At 34.9% G+C, this 24694-nt stretch overlaps 2 protein-coding genes across 8 annotated transcripts in view; both read left to right on the forward strand.

Moving 5' to 3' along the window:
- LOC140753489 (phosphatase and actin regulator 2) overlaps positions 1-15230 on the forward strand; it is a 56528-nt gene extending 41298 nt beyond the window's left edge. For 5 of the 7 annotated variants that reach the window (XM_073088124.1, XM_073088121.1, XM_073088125.1 and 2 more), the window contains 9 exons: positions 1044-1151; positions 2017-2229; positions 4813-5026; positions 6318-6350; positions 8287-8466; positions 10645-10772; positions 10852-10991; positions 11568-11704; positions 12093-15230. In XM_073088124.1, the coding sequence (XP_072944225.1) occupies positions 1044-1151; positions 2017-2229; positions 4813-5026; positions 6318-6350; positions 8287-8466; positions 10645-10772; positions 10852-10991; positions 11568-11704; positions 12093-12108 (1169 nt within the window). In that variant the 3' untranslated portion in view covers positions 12109-15230. The remainder of the gene's footprint in view (positions 1-1043; positions 1152-2016; positions 2230-4812; positions 5027-6317; positions 6351-8286; positions 8467-10644; positions 10773-10851; positions 10992-11567; positions 11705-12092) is intronic. The other 2 variants (XM_073088122.1, XM_073088126.1) reach the window with 2 other exon arrangements.
- Positions 15231-15602: 372 nt separating this feature from the next.
- Positions 15603-24694, forward strand: part of LOC140752935 (atrial natriuretic peptide-converting enzyme) — a 29960-nt gene continuing 20868 nt past the window's right edge. Inside the window, exon 1 of the mRNA XM_073087234.1 lies at positions 15603-15806. Coding sequence (XP_072943335.1) covers positions 15741-15806 — 66 coding nt within the window. The 5' untranslated portion in view covers positions 15603-15740. The remainder of the gene's footprint in view (positions 15807-24694) is intronic.

The following is a 24694-nucleotide window of genomic DNA, read 5'->3' on the forward strand; positions in this document are numbered from 1 at the left end:
GCTTGTTTTTATTGTGACACACTAAACTGGATCAATGATATACTGCTTGATAGTAGCCAATAAGTATTAATTTAAATAGTTTGTAATATAGAGGTAGTTATAAGTGCGAGAATAAGAACTGAAACAAGGAATGGTCCAATATTGATGCTTAGAATTACAATTGATAGGTACACAATTTATTTTGACACTTTGTTTTTATATACACGCATTTGAATACGGGGATAATATAATTCTCCCTCTACATCGGGATTATAAGAACTTCATAGCGCTGCGATTTGATCCGATATCATGTCAATGTAATTTCGTGAATGTCACGGGACTAAAAGCAAAATCTGATACGAATATCAGATTTTGCTTTTAGTCTCACTCTACTCGAATAACTCGTGAACAATGAAGAACTTAAGCCTGTGAAATGGCCAATCGGTTTCGAAACAGTTCAGAATTTGCACATGAGGCAGACTGATTTATCGGAGAAAAAAAGTAGTGTTGTACGATGCTGCGAGTCGGGATGTGTTAATAATACAATTCCATGCGGCCAAGGCCGCGGAGCCGGCGCCGACGATGAATGGGAGTCGCGTGCCACGCGGCCGGCCAGCGGAGCCGCCGCTCGAGTATCACCTATTATTAGAATCATCGACGTCGCGCCGTGACGCTCTCATCCTGATTCTACCAACGCCTACTATCTAACTTTTACTATGATCGTATCATAAGAAACGAGAATGAGTAATGTTTGCGCATCACGAAACGTAATCTTGCGCATCGGAAATCCGTTAATGTATGCTTTTTTGAAATTGATTGATCGTGCGTTCGATTCTTAGTCTTGGACGTTTGTAGCGAAATAAGACGAATTGCGACTAGTAAATAAAATTATTATTATACGTTATCAGTTCTGTATGGGAATTCATTAAAATAATCAATTATTTACATCTTTGAAAGTTTTTTTTGTAAACTAAGTGAATTTTAAAATAAATATAAAATTGCAAGATAAAATAAAATCTATAGCTACTAAGTATATAAACTTTATGAATGTATTTTCTTTTCAGAGCCAAAAAAAGACAAGTTGGAGAATGGTGGCGAACTGGTGAGGCCGGAACGACCAAACTCCTTGACGCCGGGGAAACTGCCTCGGAGGATATGCTACCCAGGAGACGGTTAGTCTATCGGGCCTCTTGCTCAGAACACTTCTTTTTTACAATTTTCATCAGTCAAAAATTGAACTTTTTATTACTACACTCAATTTTTAAATATTTTAACTTTTTTATTTATTTTTATTCACCCCTCTTATTAATATTTATTACCACCTTTAAAATTTATCCATAAGAAATTTTGTTACTGGGATACCATAACTTGTCTATGTTTCTGAAATATTAAAATAAATCTTTACTATATAATTTGAACTTAGTATAGAACATAAATTATAATTAATAAATGTATATATTATAGTCAATCTTCAAAGTTATTTTAATACCAAATGTTATTGATTTAAACTGTACAAGTTAATTTATTATTGTATAGTTATAAAATGACTTTGCTTTATTTTCTACTTAGTAAATCACAGAAACATGGAGGAAAATTGTTTGAAATGACTAATTTAATTGGCAATTTCCTTTAATGGTTATATGTCGACATACCTACCGTATAAATAATTAGAGTTACATTGATTACTTGGTACTTATTACCACAGTATAAGGATCTATTTATATTTATATTTATATTTATATTTTTACCGTGATATTACAGTTCTAAATGAAAAATTCGTATGACGATTCTGTACAGGAAAAATCATTTTATCAGTCAACTATGTACAACCCAATGTTTTGTTCATGGTATGGGTGTGCGATTCCATTCAATCTTTATTTTCTAAATGTCCAATTATACACGAAGCATTATTTCTTAAATGTCATTTATACTACCACCGCTTCTTATCGCTTCGCTTATAGCTCGGGGATCGACAATACGGGCCGGGGTTCGACCAAATGATGAGTGTTTACAATGTTGTGTGTGATGATATTTCAGTAAGTGGTTACGGTGGCGGCGTGGGCGTGGGCGTGGGCGGCATGGAGGGCGGCGACGGCAGCGCGGAGGAGCAGCTGATGCTCTCCGACCTGCCGGAACCGCCCATCGCCGTGTCGGAGATCGGGCCCATCCCGCCGCCGCCCATGTTCAGCTCGCCCAGCCCCACCCGGCACCACCACCAGCACGCGCTCGCGCACCATAATCTCTCTGACTGTAAGCACTTATTGCCTACGCATGAGTGCTTCTACGAAACGACTTATTAATTTGTAATTTCTAAGCGGCCAATGCATATTAACGCTAACTTTGACTATTTATCAATGGGGAGGGCGGCTCTCAATGGCGTTATAATATCGCCTAACCTGTCTAGACAACCCTGGACAATAAGAATATGTGACATTGTCATTAATGTATTTACAATGGTACGTGGTAGGTTCTAGCATCCCTCCCCACTGTTAGTTTTTGAATAAAGTTTATGCGCACTATTTATTATTTATTATATTATTAAATATGCGTATTTTTCCATTCAATGGGCTTAATAATTCCTAATTTATTCATTTAAACTTTTGTCTTATACGAGGAATACGGAATTAAAGAAGTACTTGTCGCTATATTTAAACTATAAGTAATTTTAGCTTAACATTAACGTTTAAATAATTATAGATACTATACAGGGTGAATCTCCATAAAGTGCACATATTGAAACAGGTAAAATTAAACCGCATTTTGTCGACAAAAAAAATAAAAAAAAATAATGAAAAATTTTTTTTTTGGGTTTTACGACCTTTTGAAGTTTTTTTTTGGAATTGTGCACCTAAAGTAAATAAATCGCTATAACTTTTGAACTAAAAGAGTTATCATGCTCAAACAAAAATTACAATGAATGCCAATTATAGGCCGTACTGATCCATGAAAAAAAAACAAAAATGTTTATCTTCCCAGAAAAAAATAGTCAGATTAGTGTGAAAAAAGCAATTTTTTTAGGTTAAATTTCAGTAATCGCGAATTTCCTCAAAATAATCTAGGCTTTTTATTTTATTTTTATTATTTAATGTAATTCTACGTCGTATTAGCTTTCAAACACTAAAAAAGCATGCCTCTAACTTAAGTATAAAGTTTCCTACGAGCGCTTAAACAAAGGCAGTTCTTAAGGGTGTTGGTAATAAATAACATTTTTAATACAAACTAGTGTTTTTTTTTAATTAAATAAAGATTTATTTTATTACTGTTTTATCACTTTAATATCGTCAAAAATAAGAAACTACCATGAATTTACCATTGAAACATATTTTTGATAGTTTCCTTTGTTTATATTTTGGACATCTAATTATGGGTCGGACTATACCAGTTTTATTAGGGCGCACGTGCGTCGCGTCTTTTTTGAAACGTTCCTAGCAAACTTTATACTTGAGTTAGAGGCGTGGTTTTTTTAGTGTTTGAAAGCTAATACGACGTAGAATTGCATTAAATAATAATAAAAAAATAAAATGCCTAGATTATTTTGAGGAAATTGATGATTACTGAAAATTTTACCTAAAAAAAGTGCTTTTTTGCACTAATCTGACATTTTTTTCCTGGGAAGATGATTTTTTTCTTGTTTTTTTTTTCATGGATCAGTACGGCCTATCATTGGCAATCATTATTATTTTTGTTTGAACCTGATAACCCTCTTAGTTTAAAAGTTATAGCGATTTATTTACTTCAGGTGCACAATTCCCAAAAAAAAATTCAAAAGGTCGTAAAACCCAAAAAAAAATTTTTTTAATTTTTTTTATATTTTTTTTGTCGACAAAATGCGGTTTAATTTTACCTGTTTCAATATGTGCACTTTATGGAGATTCACCCTGTATATAATATATATAGTATAATTATATATTTATAAGTAAAATATACTAAATATTATATCTCATTGCTTTCAGTGCTCTGTGTTATATGCTATTATTTATGTGTATTATTAATTTCTAAAATGCTTTTCATTATTGCCGTCCTGGAGAGGTTAACCTTTTAATATATAGGCTACTTCTATGCTGATATTTTTACTTAATAATAATTTAATAATATTGCCTATATTCTTATATTATCATGACGTGTCTATAGGCTTGTGCCTGCTAATATTTCTCATATTATCACTTTATACATGTATGTGAAGTAAATATACCCGAATTAGCTAAATTGTATTCAGATGGCAGAAGGTAATGTATGCATTGTAGCGAGTGTGGGATATGGTTATCCGCTCTCGATTGTAATGATCATTTTTAAGGTATCGTACCTATTGTAGCGGGATACGTTCACCTGAGCTTGATATAGTATTTATAGCCACAAATTACTTAGATGTTAAAAGCGATTGTAAGGATTAGTGCTATATTGTATCGACGGTAGGATAAGTTCTGTAGCGCTTGACGTAGTTTTACATTAGAAGGTGGTAGAACCCTTTGTGGTTCGACTCCGGCGGCACCATCGCCACACCTATTTCTGGCTAATAACAGCAGTATTAGGCGCTGTTCCGTTTTGAAGGGTGTGATAAGGGAGACATACTTTTCCGAGGCGTTCCAGCTTAGTCCTCAGGGGTGGCGGCGCATCTGTGGCCGACCTCAAGTATATAATCCTATCTAGGGTTGATTGCGGATGTCCATGGGCGGCAGTAGCCACTTATAATAAGGTGGACAGCATGCTCGTCTGCTACTCCTTTATTTTAAAAAAAATATATATTGCAACAACGGTAGGATACGTCCCGTAGCGCTCGACGTAGTCTTGGAGGGATAACCTAGTCGAGTGGTGTAACGGTGTGGTCACCCCCAGCGGAGGAGGAGGACGACGGCGACGAGGAGGAGGGGGACGCGGCGGGCGCGGACACGTCGCGCGTGGAGGAGATCCCGCCGAAGGAGCCGCTGTTCAACGCGGTGCCGCTGAAGTCCGCGCTGAAGAAGCGGCCCGCGCCCGCCGCCTCGCCCGCCGGCACGCCGCTCGCGACGCCGCTCGCGCCGCGACAGGACCACCACCACGCCAGCTTCAAGTCAGTATACATTGCTATATCGTATCTGAGTTAATTTAGTGGTTGTAGGTAGTAGGTAGAAAATAATGAGATTCTTTCTTAAATAATGACTACTTTGGGAGATTTGAATATTAATATTTTGGTAGGATTTAGATTGACAATAATATTTTTTTTTAATAATGACTTCATTTTGGACGATTTCAATATTAATAATTGAGTCGGTAAGAAGTTCTTATGACTAATTTTATAATAATTCAACTAGTACTAATTTCTAGTTTAAAATTGGGGTGTGAATGATGATATGATTATGTAAATATCAAATATTTGGGGTTACGTGTCATTAATGCTGACTTCTAGTCATATACTTATTGTCAGAAAATTCTAATAATCATAAGTTGATACTCTACTCGTAAGTACTCTTAATTACTAGTAATATATAATATATTTTTTGAATAGTCCTACTACTTCCAATTAGTAGACAAAGGACACTAAAATTATTGTTTATTTTAATGTCTTGTAATGTAATAAAATGTAAAGTTTGGTCCTGTCAGTAATAAATAGTAGTAATGAATACATTTTTCTAAGTGGACTGATTTAATTGATCCTATGGGGAATTAAAAGAAATAGGCAAGTAGTACTCAAAAAGATTCACATCGCACTAATTATGAAATAGGAAATATATACAGTTTATTGGAATAAATATTATCAAAAAGTTGGCAACACAAAACCTTCAATATTTAATATGTACTTGAAAAAACAATTTAGCCACCCTTACATTGGTATCATCAACGTCAAAGGTAATTTATTAAGTAGTATCTACTGTTCTCCAATGAAATATTTTCGTTACAATTTGTAGGTTTTACGGTTTTTGTGATATTTATAAATATTTTGTATACTTCAAAATTTATCAAACTGTGTTTCAAATTTTACTTGGGTCTAACAATTTTGGATGAGTAAGTTTATAATGAAATAAATATTATTTTTCATATTTGCATTTTAAATATTTCATATTATACAGTAAAAATTCTTAGCTAATTTAAAATGAACCTATTATTCAAAGTTTGTATACGTCTATGTTTGTACATACACATGAATAATGTTACCATCAAAATGAGTTTTAACATTTTTACTAAACGTTATAATGCTGAGTAGTTCCCACCTAAATATCGCGTGACTTTTAATGAAGAAACACCTGAGTAATGCATAAACATATGAAATATTAATGTATATTAAACATGTACACAACCGTTGTATGGTATATGGGCGTGTTTGTGAAATTGTCCGTTTATTTTCATCCTGCGCTGGCGAGCAGACGGCCGCCGCCCAAGCCAAGGATTCGCATATGGTAATAGTCCCACACGTTTTGTCAATGTTGTCGAGCCACGCCATCCCACCGACCTCCCGACGGTCCGCTTTGCCTTCCGTCCATGCATCGTGCATCGCACGCTTCCAACTATCATCTGTACCTTGATTGACCTTCTCTTCTCTCCCGCTCTGTTCATGCGATGTAGCGCCGTGATCACCACACTGTACACGCCCCTCACCGACACACACACCACACCTTGTTGTTTCACACGAACATCACACACAACGCATTGTCCACTCAATAACGACACCGAACACTTGTAATTTACATTCAACCATAAGTCTTTTAATGCTGTTCAATTGATATAATACTCACTACTGTTCACTTGTGTTTTCTATGTGTATGTCGTTTTGAATGATACAATTATACTGTTTTGTGTTGCATGTACGTGTAATATTAATATCAATGATTTATATTGTAATACTGTTGTGTGAAATTGAAGACGATTCGATGTCTTAACGTCTGACAGGTTTCGACAAATATTTTTGTTTGCTTTTAAATTATTTATAGCATACGATGTTTGAGACCGTAACGTCAACCGCTTATTAGACTTATTGTAATAATAGTATCTTTTTAGAACGGCCTATATAACTATGTCATAGTATTTAATGTGGTTCGCCGCGATGGTTGTCACACACGTCTGCGCTGGCGTGGGGCGCATGAAACGGAAATATTCCGCACGATCTAGATATATTCCGCGCCCATAACGAAAGTAGGTTTCAGGCTACGGCCGCTCTAAAAGAAAAGCAAACAGACGACTCGTATAAAAAGGCCGAAAGTAAAGCTATGCAGTTTTCGTCATAAAAACTTTAACAATTATGTCACTCGGACCGGTTTTCGGTCGCCGGACCGTCTATTGTAACGACTGTCAGTTCATTTTTCATTTCTTTGTATTCATCCGCTTCACTGAATCTACAAATTCGTGTTCATCAACTGTATCGCTCTACTTCCGGTGCGCTAAATTATACTGTGCGAAGTATATAATTTTATTATCGTATCTAAGTTATTCATAGCACATACGATAAGAAGATACACATGCATATAAAATAAATAAGTAATTATTTACCATAACTGGTTGTGACATAAAACAATTAATAATAACATTCAATTAACAATGTTTGTAAAAGATAGATAGAACACACATTAGTTAAAATGTTAGTTGCCTTCCAGTTTAGCTTTTCTCGATTATTTTAATCTATATGACCTTAGGAGTTAATACAAGTCATCTTAATTTCAGACTAATGTAAGGCAAGAGATAATTAACATTTATAATATTTTGCTATTTAGCGTTGTATAGTGGAACTTTAATGTAAACGTTTGTAAGGGAACAATGTTGTTATATGGCAGGCCTCATCACTTCTTCTGATGCTGTTAGCTTGAAAATCTGTAGAGTATTGGCTGTCTAATGATTTCCTGTATTTATTAAACGTTATTACTGTATTTTAGGTTGCGTATTTATTTTTTATGATAAAAGTTAAGGCATAGGCACTTTATGTACAACAGATCTACTGATACTGCTGTGAAAGGCTGATATTTTAAACCTGATACTAATAAATTTCAGTTTTCTCATGGAGTTTCTATTCGCTTGTAAATTTGCATTTGCTAATCTATGTTTATGATGAAATTTATCTTGAATCTGTCAGAAGTATTAAAAGGTTGGTTGATGGTTATAACAAACTTTATGACCGCTCGGAAGTTGTGTGATGTGTGATTGTATGAATATAACGAATAGCTGAGTGATCATAAACTTTGGCATTTAATTTACATATGTATCTATTAAAATTGAACTCCGTCAGTTTTACGGTATTGTTGAAACAAACAAAATACGATATTATAATATACTGATATAAGGTATTGTAGAAAGAAAACAAAACAAAAATACATAAAAAAATGATAAAATATGATCGTGGTACAGTACCCGGCCGGTGCGCGTGGGCGGCAACGCGCTGGAGAACAAGGAGAACGCGCGGCCGTGGGAGGAGTTCCGCGAGGAGTACGCGAACGAGTCCGAGCGCGTGGCCGCCAAGCTCGCGCGCAAGGAGAGCCTCAACATCAAGCTGGCGTTGCGGCCCGACCGACAGGAGCTCATCAACAGGTATTTATTAGTTATTTATCATCACCTATTTCTACCTAATATCAGCAGTGTTAAGCGCTGCTGTGTTCTGGTTTGAAGGGTGGGGTAAGGGATATATACTTTTCCGAGGCGTTCCAGTGTCGTCCTCAGAAGTAACGGTGCATCAGGTGGACCGCATGCTCGTCTGATGCTCCTATATCGTTCACAAAAAAGGCATCAATTAACACTAGATTCGTTTATCAAAAGTGAGTAGTGATAGCTTATTAATTGAGAAATTGGCCACGTAGAAGTTAAAAAAACGTCAGATCTATGTAAAGTTTAACAATTCTTACTTGCCCAGCGTGGTGGACTGCCTAAACATCCTCACCCTGAGAGGAGACTTGGTCCTAGCATTGGAATATTTTAAGGACTCATTATTAGTTCGTTCATTCAAACAGAAACGTTCATATTGTAAAAAAATGTATCAATACAATATTGGTCGTGGTAAAACATGGTTTGTGGCTTGACTGCGGTGGTATCTTTACGTAAAAGTTAGTGCCGACTGCCGACGTATTTTGATGGACAACTCGGCGTAACCTTATTCAACTATTATAATTATTTACATATTAAAATGTATTTTAATTATAATTATAAAGTATAAAAGTTGTGCAATCAGATCTTAGTGACTTAAGTTATTTTAGTAGAATATTATTAAAACATACGTAAAACGGTCATCCAATTACATCATATCCTTTGAAACTCGAAAATATTTCAATCCTAAATAAGAAAGAAAACAAACTTTGGTCTTATATTGTTTGAAACTTTGTTAATTTGTTATTCAAAGGAATACAAGCAGGAAACTTGGAGAACAATTTACAATAAAAATAGATTCACCAATAAAATATTCTTTTGAAGTTATGTTGTAAAAAGTAACACAAACAGTATTACTTTATCAAACTTACTTAAGTACCTACTTACTAACATTTCCACTAAAATGCAAATAATCGTGTTGGCAGCAATATAATTTCAAAATTATAGATCTTACTGAGACTTTGTCAAAAAGTTTTTTTTCAAAAGGTACTTATAATTTTTTATCCAATAAGCTCATCTAAACTTATGCATTTTTAATCTAGTCAAATTAAGGAAATTAATCGCGTTAATTTTTCTAAACTACCCGTGAGCTTAACTAATTTTCGGCAAAGTATAGAAAGATGACCATTATTGTGTATCTACCTTATATTTAGGTATATTAAAGTTCTTTTTATTAATATCTTGAGATTCGTACCTCCTTTGTTCATTTTGAATTCATAATTATCAAAAGTATTTTTGTAATGCATAGACGAATGCTCACAAAACAAAAAAACTTTGTCTACTATATTGAATTAATAACTCTGAATGTAAGACAATGTTTATTTATTTATTTATTTATTTATTTATTGAATCGTCAACATACTGTACACTTATGCACTAAATATTAAACAAACTCAAGTAGGTATAAGTCTAAGTTCCACGACAATTATAGGCGACGACAACATGCAAATTAACAAAAACATGCATGTTACCGAAAGACTATGTTTTGATCTATCGAGATAGTTTAATATATTAGTCACGGTTACCTGTCAACCCTGCCCGTGACGTAACAGCGTAACTCGGCAAGTCGCGGCCGCGTCGCCGGGCCACGACTCCGATGCACGCCTGGGAGTGTTATTTTTGTTTGCATACTCGTCCATTGTCAATCTTTTATTTCTTCCTGTTTTTTGAAGCCCGCTCTTGGCACTGGCAATGGAGTAATTACTATTCGAGCTACTGACATTGGGTGTAAAAAAGAACCACCATAGATTATTATATACAGTGTGTAAACAACGGGCGTCCGGTGACGGATTCGTTAAAATCTAGAACTTCGCTGTGTCGTAAAACGCGTTGTATCAACGACCTTCACTAATTAATTAAATGTTGTCCGGATAGTGAGATTTGGGATTTGGCCAAAAATTTACGGTAATCGCACATTATGAAGATTTTTTCGGCGACTCATTTGCTGTGGCAAATCTTGTATCGGCGGTCGATCGCCAGCGCCCGTGCACAAGTGGAGCGGATATTCTTCGTTGTCACCATTCTGAGCTGCATCAGAGAGAAAGTTACGTCAGTGTAATTTGTATTTTATGTCTACTGTTTATATCGGATGTGCAATGTGTGACGTTGAAACTATGGATCGTTTCGCAGAAATATTCTGGTGGTGCAGAGTGAACACGAGCGGCAGGAGTCGTGGGAAGCGATCGGTGCGCGGTTGATTCGCCGCCTGTCCATGCGGCCCACAGCCGAAGAACTCGTCGAGAGGAACATACTGAAAAGTGAGACACTCGTCACTTAATGAGCATTAGTTTAATTGGAACATTCAGTCTTTATATTCACGGTTGTTGTATTATCCAGGTCAGTCTCCAGCCGAGGAGAAGAAGCAAAAGGAGGAGAAGAAGAGATATTTGCTACGCAAGCTCAGCTTCCGACCTACAGTTGATGAACTCAAGGAGAAGAAAATTATTCGATTTAGCGACTACATCGAAGTGACGCAGGTAATATAAACATGTCAATGTTGTTGTTATGTATTTGTAGCAGCTAATATTACTACAAGTTTATTTAATATGAACAGCTTAAATATAGCTCTCGATGTGTAAGGGTAAATATTTAGCGAAGTCTGTCCACAGATATGTGACTGTTAGTGATAAATTTTGATTTAATATTTTTGCCTTATAACCACAGTATTAAGTGTTTCAGTTTGAAGGTTGTGGTTAGGGAGGTAACCTAATACGAGGTGTTTCAACTTAACAGTTAATCCTTAATATGATTATATACGCATGTATATGATCGCAAATATGACCGACCTATAAAACAATGTTTTTATCTAGGTTTACTGTCTTGATTTGATAGGGGTGTTAATTTTACACAGTGACCACTTAACAAAGTTTCACATCCATTTAACATAGATTGATATTTCCAATGACTGTAAAGCCCGTTCCACATTCTCGCGAGAACGCGAGAAAAACCCGATTCGTATCGGCTCCACGTTCTCGTTTCTCTTGCTTTTCTCGTGTTCTCGTGAGATTCTCGCGAGAATGTGGCGCGGGCTTGACGCGTGTTGTGTGGCGCAGGCGCACGACTACGACCGGCGCGCGGACAAGCCGTGGACGCGCCTGACGCCGCGCGACAAGGCCGCCATCCGCCGAGAACTTAACGAGTTCAAGAGTTCGGAAATGGCGGTGCACGAGGAAAGCAAACACCTCACTAGGTAATTATGACTTCTATTCTACTTACTTTCGACTATATGTGAATTACATACATACATACATACATACAAACAATTACATTACAAAGTGTAAGTACTGGTAATTCAGATGTAAATTTAAAACTTATAGATCTTCGCAAATACAGGCTAGGGATTATAAGAGTTGATTGTAATTTCTTTCATTGATGAAATGGCATGTCAGACATGTTAGATGTATTCTTAAGATATGACCACAAAATAAAAACTAACAGAAGGCAATCTCATGTATGTACTTCATTTCTTATACCTACGCTCGGCCATCGCGCTAGGGTTGTATACTTTAACTGATGCACTCATATACTCGTGTAAAGTGGTGAAATTTGTATGTGATCATGTTTCCGTGTGTGGGCAGGTTCCACCGGCCATGACGGCCGGGGCAGCGCGCCGGGCGGCGCGGCCGCCGCCGGCCCCTCCTGTGATGTACCGTATTGTGTGTGGCCGGCCCGGCCCTCGACTCTTGGCGACTCGCACTGAACGAGTTATGTTGTGTGAGCGTACCGCGTGTGCAATCTTGTTTTTTTTACCTATCATTATTGTATTGTAATTCGTCGAGTACAATTTTTTTATGATTATGTAACTTTTACGTTAAGTTCGCATATCCTAAGGCATACCTATACATTCTTTGAATTGACCTTCGCGAAAGGTTAGTGATACTGATTATAGTGGTGTATTGGAGTTTCTGAAGCTCCGCGAGATTACGAGTTGTTTTGAATTGTGACGTATCCATCTTAGAACGTTTGTAGACTTGTGATTTTTTCTTATATTGCTAGCTTTAGCTACGTAGTCATTAAGCTAGAATTGATTTTAATTTTGTTTATTTCGTTGTTGATGTTTTGCGGTCACAGTAGCGATTGGTTTATTGGAATTTTATTGGCGACAACTCTTTTATTTGCTCGTTCCCGTAGGTTTTAAATTAGTCAATCAGTCAGATTACTTACGAGTATAACTAGTTTATTGATATCCCATTTGAGGATATTAAATATTTTGGCAACATCTAGCTGGAGTTATATAACCGGCTGTATCATTCAGGTGAAACGAAGAGCAAAACATGTTAAATATGCACCATCTCATTCTTTTACTCAGGTTGCAAGCTTACAAAGACTTAGCCGATATGAATTGCAGCTAGATGTTGCAAAATTGTAGATCTTTTATTAACACTCCTATAACATCCACGTTCATTCATTGGAAAGATATGTTTTTGAGTGTACTTGAACTGAAAAAATGTTGATTTTTTAGTATATTTTTTAAAGGTTTCCAAACAAGGCACACATTGCATGTAAAAACTTGTTGGCAGGTAGAATAAATCGACTATTGCACAAATTCATATATAAATTTATACGTAAGCGTCAGAAATAAAAGGGTTAGTATTTTATATACGTATTGGTCGAAAATATTTCCATACTTCAAGTGAAATCACTCGTGTTAATACTTAGATGTAATGAATTCATGTTTCGTTGAACAATGATTATTAAATACATACAAGAACCATGTAATTAATATTACTAAAGAGAGATTACTAGTAGTGAGATTATTTCTGGCAGTATAATCAGTCCATTTCTATAATTCATGAGTACAGGGAGACAGTCAGTGATCGTAAATCATTATACATTCGCTGTTATTGTTATAAATCACTGAAATATGACAGATTTATGTAGAGCTGAGGCTGTTCGGTTCTATCTCCCTATCTCGATTTGGTCTCGCCGGGTACCGTCGCAATGTAAATTGCAGGAGAGCGTGTCCGTAATCGTTAACAAGACAATTTATAAGATACGTAATAATTGATTATTTTATGTTATCAATATAATGCACGGGGAGAATGCGGAGACCAGGACAGGCGAGACCGGTAGGCGGGATTAGCTCGGCGGGAACAACTTGTTTATCATCATGTCACCATAGCTTAGGACTAACATAAGTAATTCAAGTTGAACGAAGTAACATAAATGAATAAATATTAATGATTATATAGCTATATAAAGCTGTAGCTGTTTAATAAATATACGCCTTTGAGATTACGTCATTATTTGGTATATAATACATTATCTTATTTATTACGAAAACATTTTAATTTTATTTACAAACTAACTTGTTAAGATGGAGAGCAATAATAATGCTATAGTGATTTGTTTGAGTTTATTGTGATGTGTGGGAGTTTTAAAAATGTATGGAGAAGGCGGATATTGTTTTTTTTTATAACATACATTGAAAGTTCGTCTTTAAGTAAGTAATAAGTAGTAGAATCGGTTTGATATCTAGATAGCATTTTATAAAACACCATATTAGTAGCAGTGCCATTCAACATGTCTAACAAATTGATAAAAAAAACAAGACACTGTTTATACTTTGCAACAAAGGTCAATTTGGAAATTTAAACTTATATTCATACTATAACAGTAGTGAATTTGACAGTTTTATACATTTAGGAATAATATGTTGTTTTCCAAATAACTTGACCGACCTACATCCATTCATATTATGCCGAGACATAATTATCACAGTGCAGTAAATCTAATCTAAAGTTGTTAATAATGATGGTTACTCTTGAGACCATTCCATTGTATAAGTAAAGTGGAAGCCAAAATGACGACTTATTTTTCTAAACGATTTTGTTAGATTTGCAATTTAAAATGTATAGGTAAAATGTAGATGTTTATCGATATTATAATATAAGACATTCAGATTTCCAAAGATCTAAGGCTCAACTAAATTCTTTTAGCTAGCTTACGTATTGCCATTGTTGAATTATGTATGTATATTGCGAATTTGACCGGTTTTATTAATTTTAATCAATGGAAATATTAATTTGGAACGTTTTAACCGACATCACTTAGTGTGTACATACTTAATTACCATAAAATGTGATAAGACTTCTTTGTGTTGTAGTATTTTTGTAACTTAAGTACATTTCCTTTCATGTACATTTTGTCAAGTTTATACAATGCTAAATGGTGCTGGCAGTTAGCATTAGCATTATTACGATTTTTATCAGTTTTTCGGTATAATGTAATATTTTTCTAAGGACTACCAAGTTCACAATAATATGTAACATTTTGCTAGGTATTATAAGTTAACATGCTATCTATCTACACGATAGTTTTATTGATAAGTAAAAGTATAATTTTTTAAATTTTAAATTTGGCTTGTATTTTAATACAAATCTTAAAAATATTATTAAGTCAAAATTTAATTCATTTTACACAATAAACTAGAGAGTGGATGTGTTTTCCCGAAAACATTATATTTAAATGTGTATATAATTTTATTATGATGTAAATTGTGGAATCTCTTTTACTTCCAGTTATGTCGCGCGTATGTTTTGTGCTATTAGGACTTACAATCGCTATCTTCAGTAATCCATTTACTGTTGCTTTTATTTTTAATATCGTGTAAATTATTAATGACATGTTGTAATAAGTATATAATGATAGCCATAAAATATTTGTTTTATATAACATAAGTTTGTAAATACTATGATTATACATTAAGTTTTATACTTTATTGTTTTTGTTTTATATCCCTTGTCCCTTCCTGAATCTATGAAATATGAAAAAATAAACTGATTCTATTGCAAATTATATTATTTTTTAATCTTTTACATATGGGTAGGCTGAGTAGGATCACCTTTTATGAATGAACATTAATTCAAAGTATATAAATGGAAATAGAAGAAGCAATCAATGAAGCTTTGACCCGTGATGCTGGGGTCGCAAAGACTTTCGATGGTGCATGTTATGGTCGTGCGAGTAGTCGAAGAGAAAGTTAACTGTAGTCCGCGCCCGTTACCGCCGCGCCGCGCTCACTCCGCGGTCCGCGCGCGCCCGCTCCGCACGTGCTCGCCGCTCCGCCACACGACGCTGCGAACAATGTTTACACATTATTGATTCGCAGATAACAGAAAGCGATAGTGGTTCATGAGTGCATTGACGATTCAGTGACCGATGAACGGTGAATGACAGTTTAACGTACGGAGGGCAAGTGTGAAGTGGTCGTTCCGGGGGTAGCGATGACGGTGTCTGGAAGCATGAAGGAGAGCAAACCGCGTAACGTGAAGGAGTCCTGGGAGTCTGAGGTGAGCGCTAGCATCTATTGTGGCCCGGCGGGATGTTAATTAATTTATCTGGCACGCATCTGATTCATCGTTAACATTGAATGGAGAAATTATTGAATAGAACAGACTCATTAATTCGCTTTGTCAGCTAAATATCTGAATAAAATTAACATATTTTAGTACTCATTAACTGTCTCTAATGTGTATATCTTTAAAAAGTATTTCATGAGAAATATAACGTAAACGTTTGGCAAGGCAAAAAGCAAATTGAAATCATTTAGATTAAGAAAATACCTCCTATTTACTATAATTGATCAATTTCATTGCACAATCGATTTAGATTATTTTCAAGTATAATAAAATGTATTTTGTTTCCTAAATAAGTTTTACCTACATACAAATCGATTAGTTGCAAATAACGAACTTGGAAAGTATTGCCATTTATTATAGCAATTTGTCGGTAGATCTGTTTTACGTTACATATACCTAAAAGCAGAAACTGCTTGTATTTTATATTAAAATCGTTATGTAGGGTTAAGGATTTATGTATGGAAGGTCGGTCGAGGCGTTGCCACCTTTTACTGGGCTAACGATAATACTAGTCCAGTGTTTTTCAATCTTTCTCACGGCACGACCCCCTCTTTATGTGAAAAGACGTTTTTGAAGTTTATATTTACTTTTTTGTTCCTTTTTTATTCAGATTTCGCGATGCCTTGTTATCTTCTTATAGAGGCTTTACGTCTTCCCAAAGGCGACCCAAACGTTGAAAAACACTGCAAAAGTTATTTATAACACCCTTCACAAATAATTGTCGCAGCTTACTTCTGCAGTCACAAACAATTCGGTTTACTTTATGTTTAATTAAGTATGTTATTTAACTACCTTCATTTTCGTAGTGCCCGCTTCAACTATTCTAAAACCCAAAGTTACGATAGAAAAGTGAGGAGGACCCCAAGTAGGTGCTTATCTATTTTGTTTGAAATAAAATACATTTACAAAAATAATTGGATCTTAACTGACACTTTTTAATCACTTAACTTATCTAATCGCTTTGTGCATTAAGACGCTCTTTTGTTTAATAAGTAAGCTCTTTATTTCTTACGCAGGTCATATAGATAAAACATAACATAAGCTTTGTACATACTTAAGACTTGAGTTACATTACTCTGTACTTCTAGGGGCAGCATAAAATATCTATAATAAGTATATAAGTAACTGTATAGCTAAACAAAGTAAATTCAATTTAAACGTATAAACTCTCTGTCTTGACACTTTAATTTTCTTCATACTTTTCCAGTTACTGTCACACTTTAATAATTACTGTTTGTAAGATAGTTAAAACTATACCAACCAACCATTATGCCGGACATTGTAAGTTCACAAATTAAGGTCCTTGAACTAGGTGTCAGTCATTACAAGCACACATGTATGCGAACAAGAGTTGTTATTAATAAAAGTCCACTAGCCAGCATTACCAATATCAAAACCAGTTAGCCAGTTGCTGAGTTTTTGAACAGGAAGTTTTGTAACTATACGTACCTACTCGTGATATGAAACTTATTGACTAAGTAATTAAGTGTTAATATTCTTTCTTTATCTGAGGCTGATAAATAATTGAATATAATAATATTGATTATTTTTCTATTTCTATATTTTAAACACTGGTTTCATCTACCTACCTATGAATTGATAAAAATACCTTTCAAATAAATAAAATAAATGCTTTGTTTTTTATAACAATTAGAATGTGCTATATTTTCTACAGGAAACTACATAAGATATAGGTTTTTTTTATCAAAAATACAGAGGAGATTCGTTTGAGCACGCCAGTACATTAGCATAACATAAGAGAAATAATTGTGATGATGGTGACCCATTTCAGTTTATTTGTTTCGAGTTTCAAAATCAGAATTTACGATAGAGTAGATAGACTCAATACACTATAGACATCATTATTACCTAATGTAAAGAGCTATAACTATATTGGCGCATATTTCATTTTGAGAGCTAATCTTTTTTTTTATAAATTATAGCGCACATTGTTTTAAAAGCTACTTGTTATAAGTATTTATTTATTAAATTCAACGCAAGCTTCGTTCAGCCACCTGTTGTGAAATAGCAAAGTGGCACAACACCTGTCGCAGTTTTACTTTTTGGTAAATCAGTAAAGCACTTGTGAGAGTGGAAGTGTGTCAGTGGATGCTAACGGCAACGCTGGCGAGTGATGCGATCCGGGTCGCCGTCAGTTCGCTGACCACAACGGTGTCAAATGTGTCTCAAACTAGTCACCGTTTATAAGATGCGAAATAGCCTCTAAACAAAAACTATTTCTACAAATAAACAAAAGTATGTAGGTAAATAACTGTAAAAATTCGCTCTCAATCTGACGCTCTAAGATACGCATTCCAGGCACCCAAATCTAATATTTAAAATATGAATGTATGAAATAAATTATGTGCGTATTAGAAATTTATTATCACATTTTTGATGGTGAAGGGAAACGTCGTAAAGGAACCAGCATACGTGAGAGATCTTTAATTTAAGAAAAGATTTCGAAGGTGTGTGAAATTTTCCTATCCGCACTTGGCTCTTGGCGCGGTGGATCACAAGTTTATTACCTATCGACCCATCTCTACTTTTGTGAGAAGACCTCTGCCCAATAGATTGACGCAAATTAGTAGGCATATTATTTTTCCCTTACAGGAATTGTCCAATGGTTATCCATTGGACAAAAACAGCGTGGCTTTTTCATATTAATGGATACTCAAGGTAGCGCTAAGGAAATAAATGTATATAGGTAGTATCTATATCTACGTGTAGTCTGGTATTACTGTGTTTCATAAAAGTATCGCTTTAAATGATCAAACGTTGCATCAAGGTGAGCAAATTTGAAAAAGTTCATTGCCGTCTGAAATTCGCTTTAGTCACAAGTTTCATCTTTATAAGAACTGAATTAGTATTATAGACCAAAATATTTACGCTACATTGAAAGCTGTTTTATTAGAAGGAAATTATACTGTCATATTTTTTCTTGCGTGTTTTCCGTACAATGCAATACAATATCTACAACAAAATAAATAACAAACAACCGCTAACAATTTAACAGGATAATATAAAATATTGATTTATAGCATTCTGTCAATTCTTGAATGAGTTGTTGAAGGCGTTTTATGGCCGCTTCCCTAATTTTTACTTTACAAAACTGTGTAGTGTACAGTTTTAATTAGGTACCTATATGAATGAATGAAAACTAAAAAGCATTGAGTATTAACCAAATGTCTAGATATCACAAGAAAAATATTACGGTGAGGTAGGGATTTACGCATAATTTGATAGAAATTAGTAATTGGATATTCCAAATGATGTTAAGCTCTAAATGAGCTTTATTTCAAGTAATGGATCTCCTGTCAGCTTCGGAATGTAGAAATGGAATCCAATTGGGAATGGCAGATGTTTAAGTACTTTCCTTATAAACTTGAAGTCAATGAGGGTTAAACCCTTTATAACAACAACCCTTAATATTACGGTAGGGCTTCATATATCGTTAGTATTGCCCAGTTTATTTCTCTGGGAACGGTTACGGGAAGGTTACAGGAGTACTACGGTAGCTAATAGTAATTAATGGGTACATGGTGAACTTAGGTAGCTACCCAGTTACCTAGCGGCTAGTATTTCAAAATAGTTGGCCAAGAACCGCAGTGGCTATCCAATTACACTCAGTACCCTACATGGAAATGTAAACCCGCTGAAACGGACCAAAGTAGGTATTTGTGAGTATGAAATACAATATTCTAATGTAGGTAAGTATTATTCTATTTGTAAAATCGAATGTCTCACATGTACGAATTTAATACTGATCGTTTAGTTTTTATACATCTACTATTTATCTGCATAGGATCTATTTAACAATTTTCGGTTTTAAAGCTTTCATAATGTACTTACAAATAACACATGAGCTATATTATGTTATTATTCAAAGCATAATAGAAACTTAATAGGTACTTAATCTTATAATAAACTGAGTTACTCAATATTACCCAGAATAGATTACGATAGAATCCATAAATTTCAGGGGAGCTCCTGTTCCGATCCGCTAGTATAATTTATGAAAAAATATTATATCCAACAAGTTGTAAGTGTTTTATAGTGGGCCTGCACGAAACGAGCTTTCAACGACTTCCCCAGGAACTGAAAAACGTGTTTCACAATTATTTATAACCAGAAAGCCAAATATGTATCATTTTTAAAAGTGCTTGGATTGGATTTTTAATCAAATTTCATCATTTATTTTATGTCCTCAAATATTCTTTCTTAGCATACGTCGTAAAAGAATCACAAATTTCATGTCTATAGCTTCAATAATTTAGGCTATGTAATGATAAATCAGACACACTCTTTTTATTTTAAATTATCGTTTATATAGTAGGGATTCATTCATGTAAGTAGAGTAGGGATAGGTAATTATATTAACACATCACGATGACGTGAGCGAACCGGTTGACAACATCTTATCGGGCTACTTTCACATCAGCTCACGCTGCCGGCTTCCAGATTTTAATTGCTGCTTTCTTTGCCGGTACACGCCGGATAAACTCCATTGTAGTCAGCGGTCTAACAGCCGGATGTATTAATGTCGATGACATTTAGATATGTAACGCTCTATAACTTAGCGTTGATCTTTATGGAGTTATGAAATCGTGGTTTAATAGTTTAAGTCAGGAGTATTATTATCATAAGCCTGCAAACTGTTATATATTTGCATCGAAGCCTATTCTTAAATATATCCATTTTATTTGATGCTTATATTTATTAATAATATATTAAGAATATACTTTATACCATTTTTTTATTGAAACAACATTAGGTATTTGTCCAACCTGTTTTGAGGTCTATTCCGTTCATTGGTTAATAATAATTTATCCCCATTCCATAAATTAAGTTCACAAGTATTTAGTCATTCTTTCAATTAGCTTTCGATTATTACTACACATGGTAGTTTAACATAAGCACTGATAAATTACCAATTATACATTTGGTAAATAGACAATCTTCAATGATATTTATTGATTAATTTATTTTTCGCGAACATTTGCGTTATAGGGTCATCCATTCGGAGTCCTACGACTTTCTGATGTACCTCATCTACCCATTGGGAAGTCATGTAACACTCGAGCGTGAGTCATTGTACAACGAAAAAGATATTGCTAATGATTCAATTTGTAGTTATTATATAAAAATTGAATTGGTTTATTGGTTGCAATCTTCATTCAGGAATCGGCGTAGAAATTGGTACTTATTTTGATAGGTCAAATCTATTTAATAGAAATAAGTGGAGAATGTGAGCCTTGACGTCGGTAATTAACAAGAGGCGTTTTATCAGCCAGTTTTTTTTTAGTTTGGTGGATACCTATTATAATTACAGTACAAGGAAGCACTCGTCTGTAAACGTCAATTTTAAACTAAATTGCGAGACACGTCTTGAAGCATGGGCGCTACCTGGCAGCATGGGTCCCAAAGATTATGAGTATTGGGTACTTTGCTCTTCTAATTTTATCATATAAATGAATTACCTCTGCCACGCGGTCATCGAACTTTATGCATCGAAGAGGCGACATGTTTTCATTGCATGTGTTTTAGGGGTTGAATCCCTTACCGAACTAAAAGATTCACGTCAACAACTAATACATCTGCCAGTCAGTCTAATGCAGTAATAACTATATTCATTACATATTTGGAGTAACGATGCCCACGTGTAATTTATATTAATAAACTAGGTAATGTAGAGTCATAGTAGAGTAGAACAGGTTGTATATAGAATTGGCAGGTGTTAGAAATATCAATGCACTGTCGGATGAAAGTGAGGGCGTTCGCATTGTTAGTGCTGGAGATCTGAATAGAAACCAGCGAAAAGGCTGAGGCGTGCTCAGCGCCTCTATTTTGTAGTCGTCGAGCAAAAACGTGCGATAAATGTAGGTCGCGCGCACAAGTGCAAGATGCAAGCGGTTTGCTACCGAGATTATCTCTTTGTGCGTTTGAAATGTTCGCAAAATTATACGATGCATAATGGAAAAGCTGTTCTCATTCGCTATAAAATAGATTATTAATGTAATAATAGTTCATAATAGATACGTGCAGTCCGTCTTCCTTTAGATTTGCTATTAAAATATCTAGCTTGTTATTAATTAACATAAAGTAAAACTCATTTCCATTCCAGCTCAATAAAAATAATAGTAATTAATAGTGCTCCTACCAGTGCCAAGTAATAGTAATTACTATTACTTGGCACTGGTAGGATCTATTCAGTCAAATGTGTTCTCTATGCAATCAAAACTTGGCCTTGTTATCATATTACAGGTACCTATGTGACCGTATCGACTCTAGAACACCTCCAAGTATTCTCTTTGTGCGACGCATTTGTGTTCAAATGCCATTTGTATGTCAGAACTCAGGCGTGTCACGTTTTTGTGGTCGAGAAACAGCGTCAGGTATTTTAGTAGTTCACAGTAAGTCCATGCTAAAGTTTCATGATAATTTACTGTGTTACAATCTTTGTGTCGAAACACTGAACGCCAAAGTTGTAACGGGCACTCTATTTTACAAATAAATGAAACGTAATACCATTTAGGGTAAAAGTGATCTGAATTCGTAATATCTAACACATCAACCCACTACATATTTATTTAAATTACATTATATAGCCAGTATTAAATGTAGTATGAATTAATTATAGTCACTCACTAGTCAGCTTTGAACAAATATAAGTAAAGGTGGTAAGAAGCAGTGGTTGAAATTCGGCCTCTCGATCGAGGTGTCCGAGTGGCCACTTGGTCAGTGCGGTGGACTATGGCCTAATCCTTCTCTTTCTGAGCGAGGTCTCGTGCCCAGCAGTGGGACGGTAATGGGTCGATGTTGTTTACTGTTGTTATAAGTAACAAATATATAACAATAGTAATAAGTATATTTTGGTATGTAATTAATTTGATATTTAGATAAAGCTGTGTTAGGCGCTGCTGTGTTCCGATTTGAAGGGCGTGGTAAGGGAGACAAACTTTTCCGAGGCGTTCCAGCTTAGTCCTCCGGGGTAGCGGCGCATCTGTGGCCGACCTCAGGTAGGTATATCTAATCCTATCTGGGGTTGATTACAGATGTCCATGGGCGGCAGTAGCCACTTACCATCAGGTGGACTGCATGCTCGTCTGCTACTCTTATATTATAAAAAAAAAAAAAAACTTTTTAGTATCCTACTATACCTACTATAATTCCGTCATAAATAATAATGTTATCGACTGCAGATCGTACCATATTTAGTATTTTTATTATTGGAATGCTGCGTAAGTTTTGCAACATTTTATGTAAGTACCAAAGGAACGATCTTAAGCAACATTCGTGGACGGTGGAGGCAATTTTAAAGTATTGGCATTTAGGTGGATATAGCTTTATTACAGTATTCTGTTAGAGATTGAATGATACAGCTCATAAAATTTCAACACATCAAATCTATAGAAAAACGGTGGTTGTGTAAGCAATGTGATTAGATCACGATTAAAAGCGAGCATGATGTCAAAAAAAAAAAAAACTTATTTCCGCTTTATTTTGTTTTTGTTATTTCTACGTACTTGCACTACCCATACCTTTAAATGTTTATTTAGGTGAGTTAAATACTTTTATAGATACACTTTTTTGTCAATTTTTAAGACGTTTATTGTAATGACAATAAAATAGAGTTTAAGTATATTTCTTTCTAAAATCTCCTTAGAGGATTTTGAGGATAAATTGAGCGATGAGTCAAGTCTTGCCTTTACCAACCCCTTTAGAATCAATTTATAGATAGTGCCAAATCGTTGTAGTAATGGTAATGTAGGATCAAAATCATAATTTCCGTAACTTAAAACTATCCCTTCCCAATTCATTCTACTCAATAAAAACCTATTGAATATGTGAAGAGGGACTGGATTTTCAAAAGTCTATATTTGGAGGAATCTTGAGACTTCTTATGAACGGACAATACGATAGATATTCCCGCCGGGTATTATTACGATATCGTCTTGCGCAGCAAAAGGAGTCCTTTTCTTACTATAATATTTAGAAGTCATGTGAGTGAGTAACGGCATATATTCATTCATTCATTCATCTTTGCTTGCGTAGCTACTTGTAGGGATGGTGTCTGGTGGGGTGGCCATTCAACCTTTTATTTAGCTACTCTATATTCGTAACTTTTGGCAAAACTTTAAAGCTCTGTACTTAATTCTTTGTTCTTCTTAGATCTCAAGTACATATTTTAAACTTTAGGTACGTAACGTTCTCAGTTCTTAAGCCTGATAAATTATGGAATATGTATGGCCACTGCCCTAAACTCATGCTAGAGACCTATAATAATAAATATATGGTAAAGGCTAACCAAACTTGTAAGGCGGTGCCCAACAAAGGAGCTAGGTCTAATTATGGCTCCTATGTACATACATACGTATTTCTCATCACCTTCGTCTATTGAAAATATTTTCAGAAATTAATGTAAATCAGCATTAATGGTACACGGAGACTGTGATAAATATACTAATTATTAATAGAGCCTTTCCAGAATACGTAGCTAGAGCCACATACGTTGAAGTACAATAAATTATTTTTATTATTTCAATCTATTATTTAGATATAAGCTATTTCACGGGATTTTCCAATATGATACAATAGTGTACGTACATATTTCATCACAAACTTACGTATAAGCACATAATTAGAATATTAGATGCCTATTGAATCGATGCTATTCAAATATTCCTCCCAGAGTTATTGTGCGAAAATAACGTGACTTGTATAACAAAAGATTAGTTTGTCAGCAGTATAATATATCTTTAAACGACATACGTAATCGTCCTCATTGAATAGGAGGCGAGTTGAACTGAATTGTTCGG

Source organism: Epargyreus clarus, unplaced genomic scaffold, assembly GCF_041222505.1.
Source record: "Epargyreus clarus isolate Ecla_fem2 unplaced genomic scaffold, WU_Ecla_fem_2.2 ptg000026l, whole genome shotgun sequence".
Classification (NCBI taxonomy): domain Eukaryota; kingdom Metazoa; phylum Arthropoda; class Insecta; order Lepidoptera; family Hesperiidae; genus Epargyreus; species Epargyreus clarus.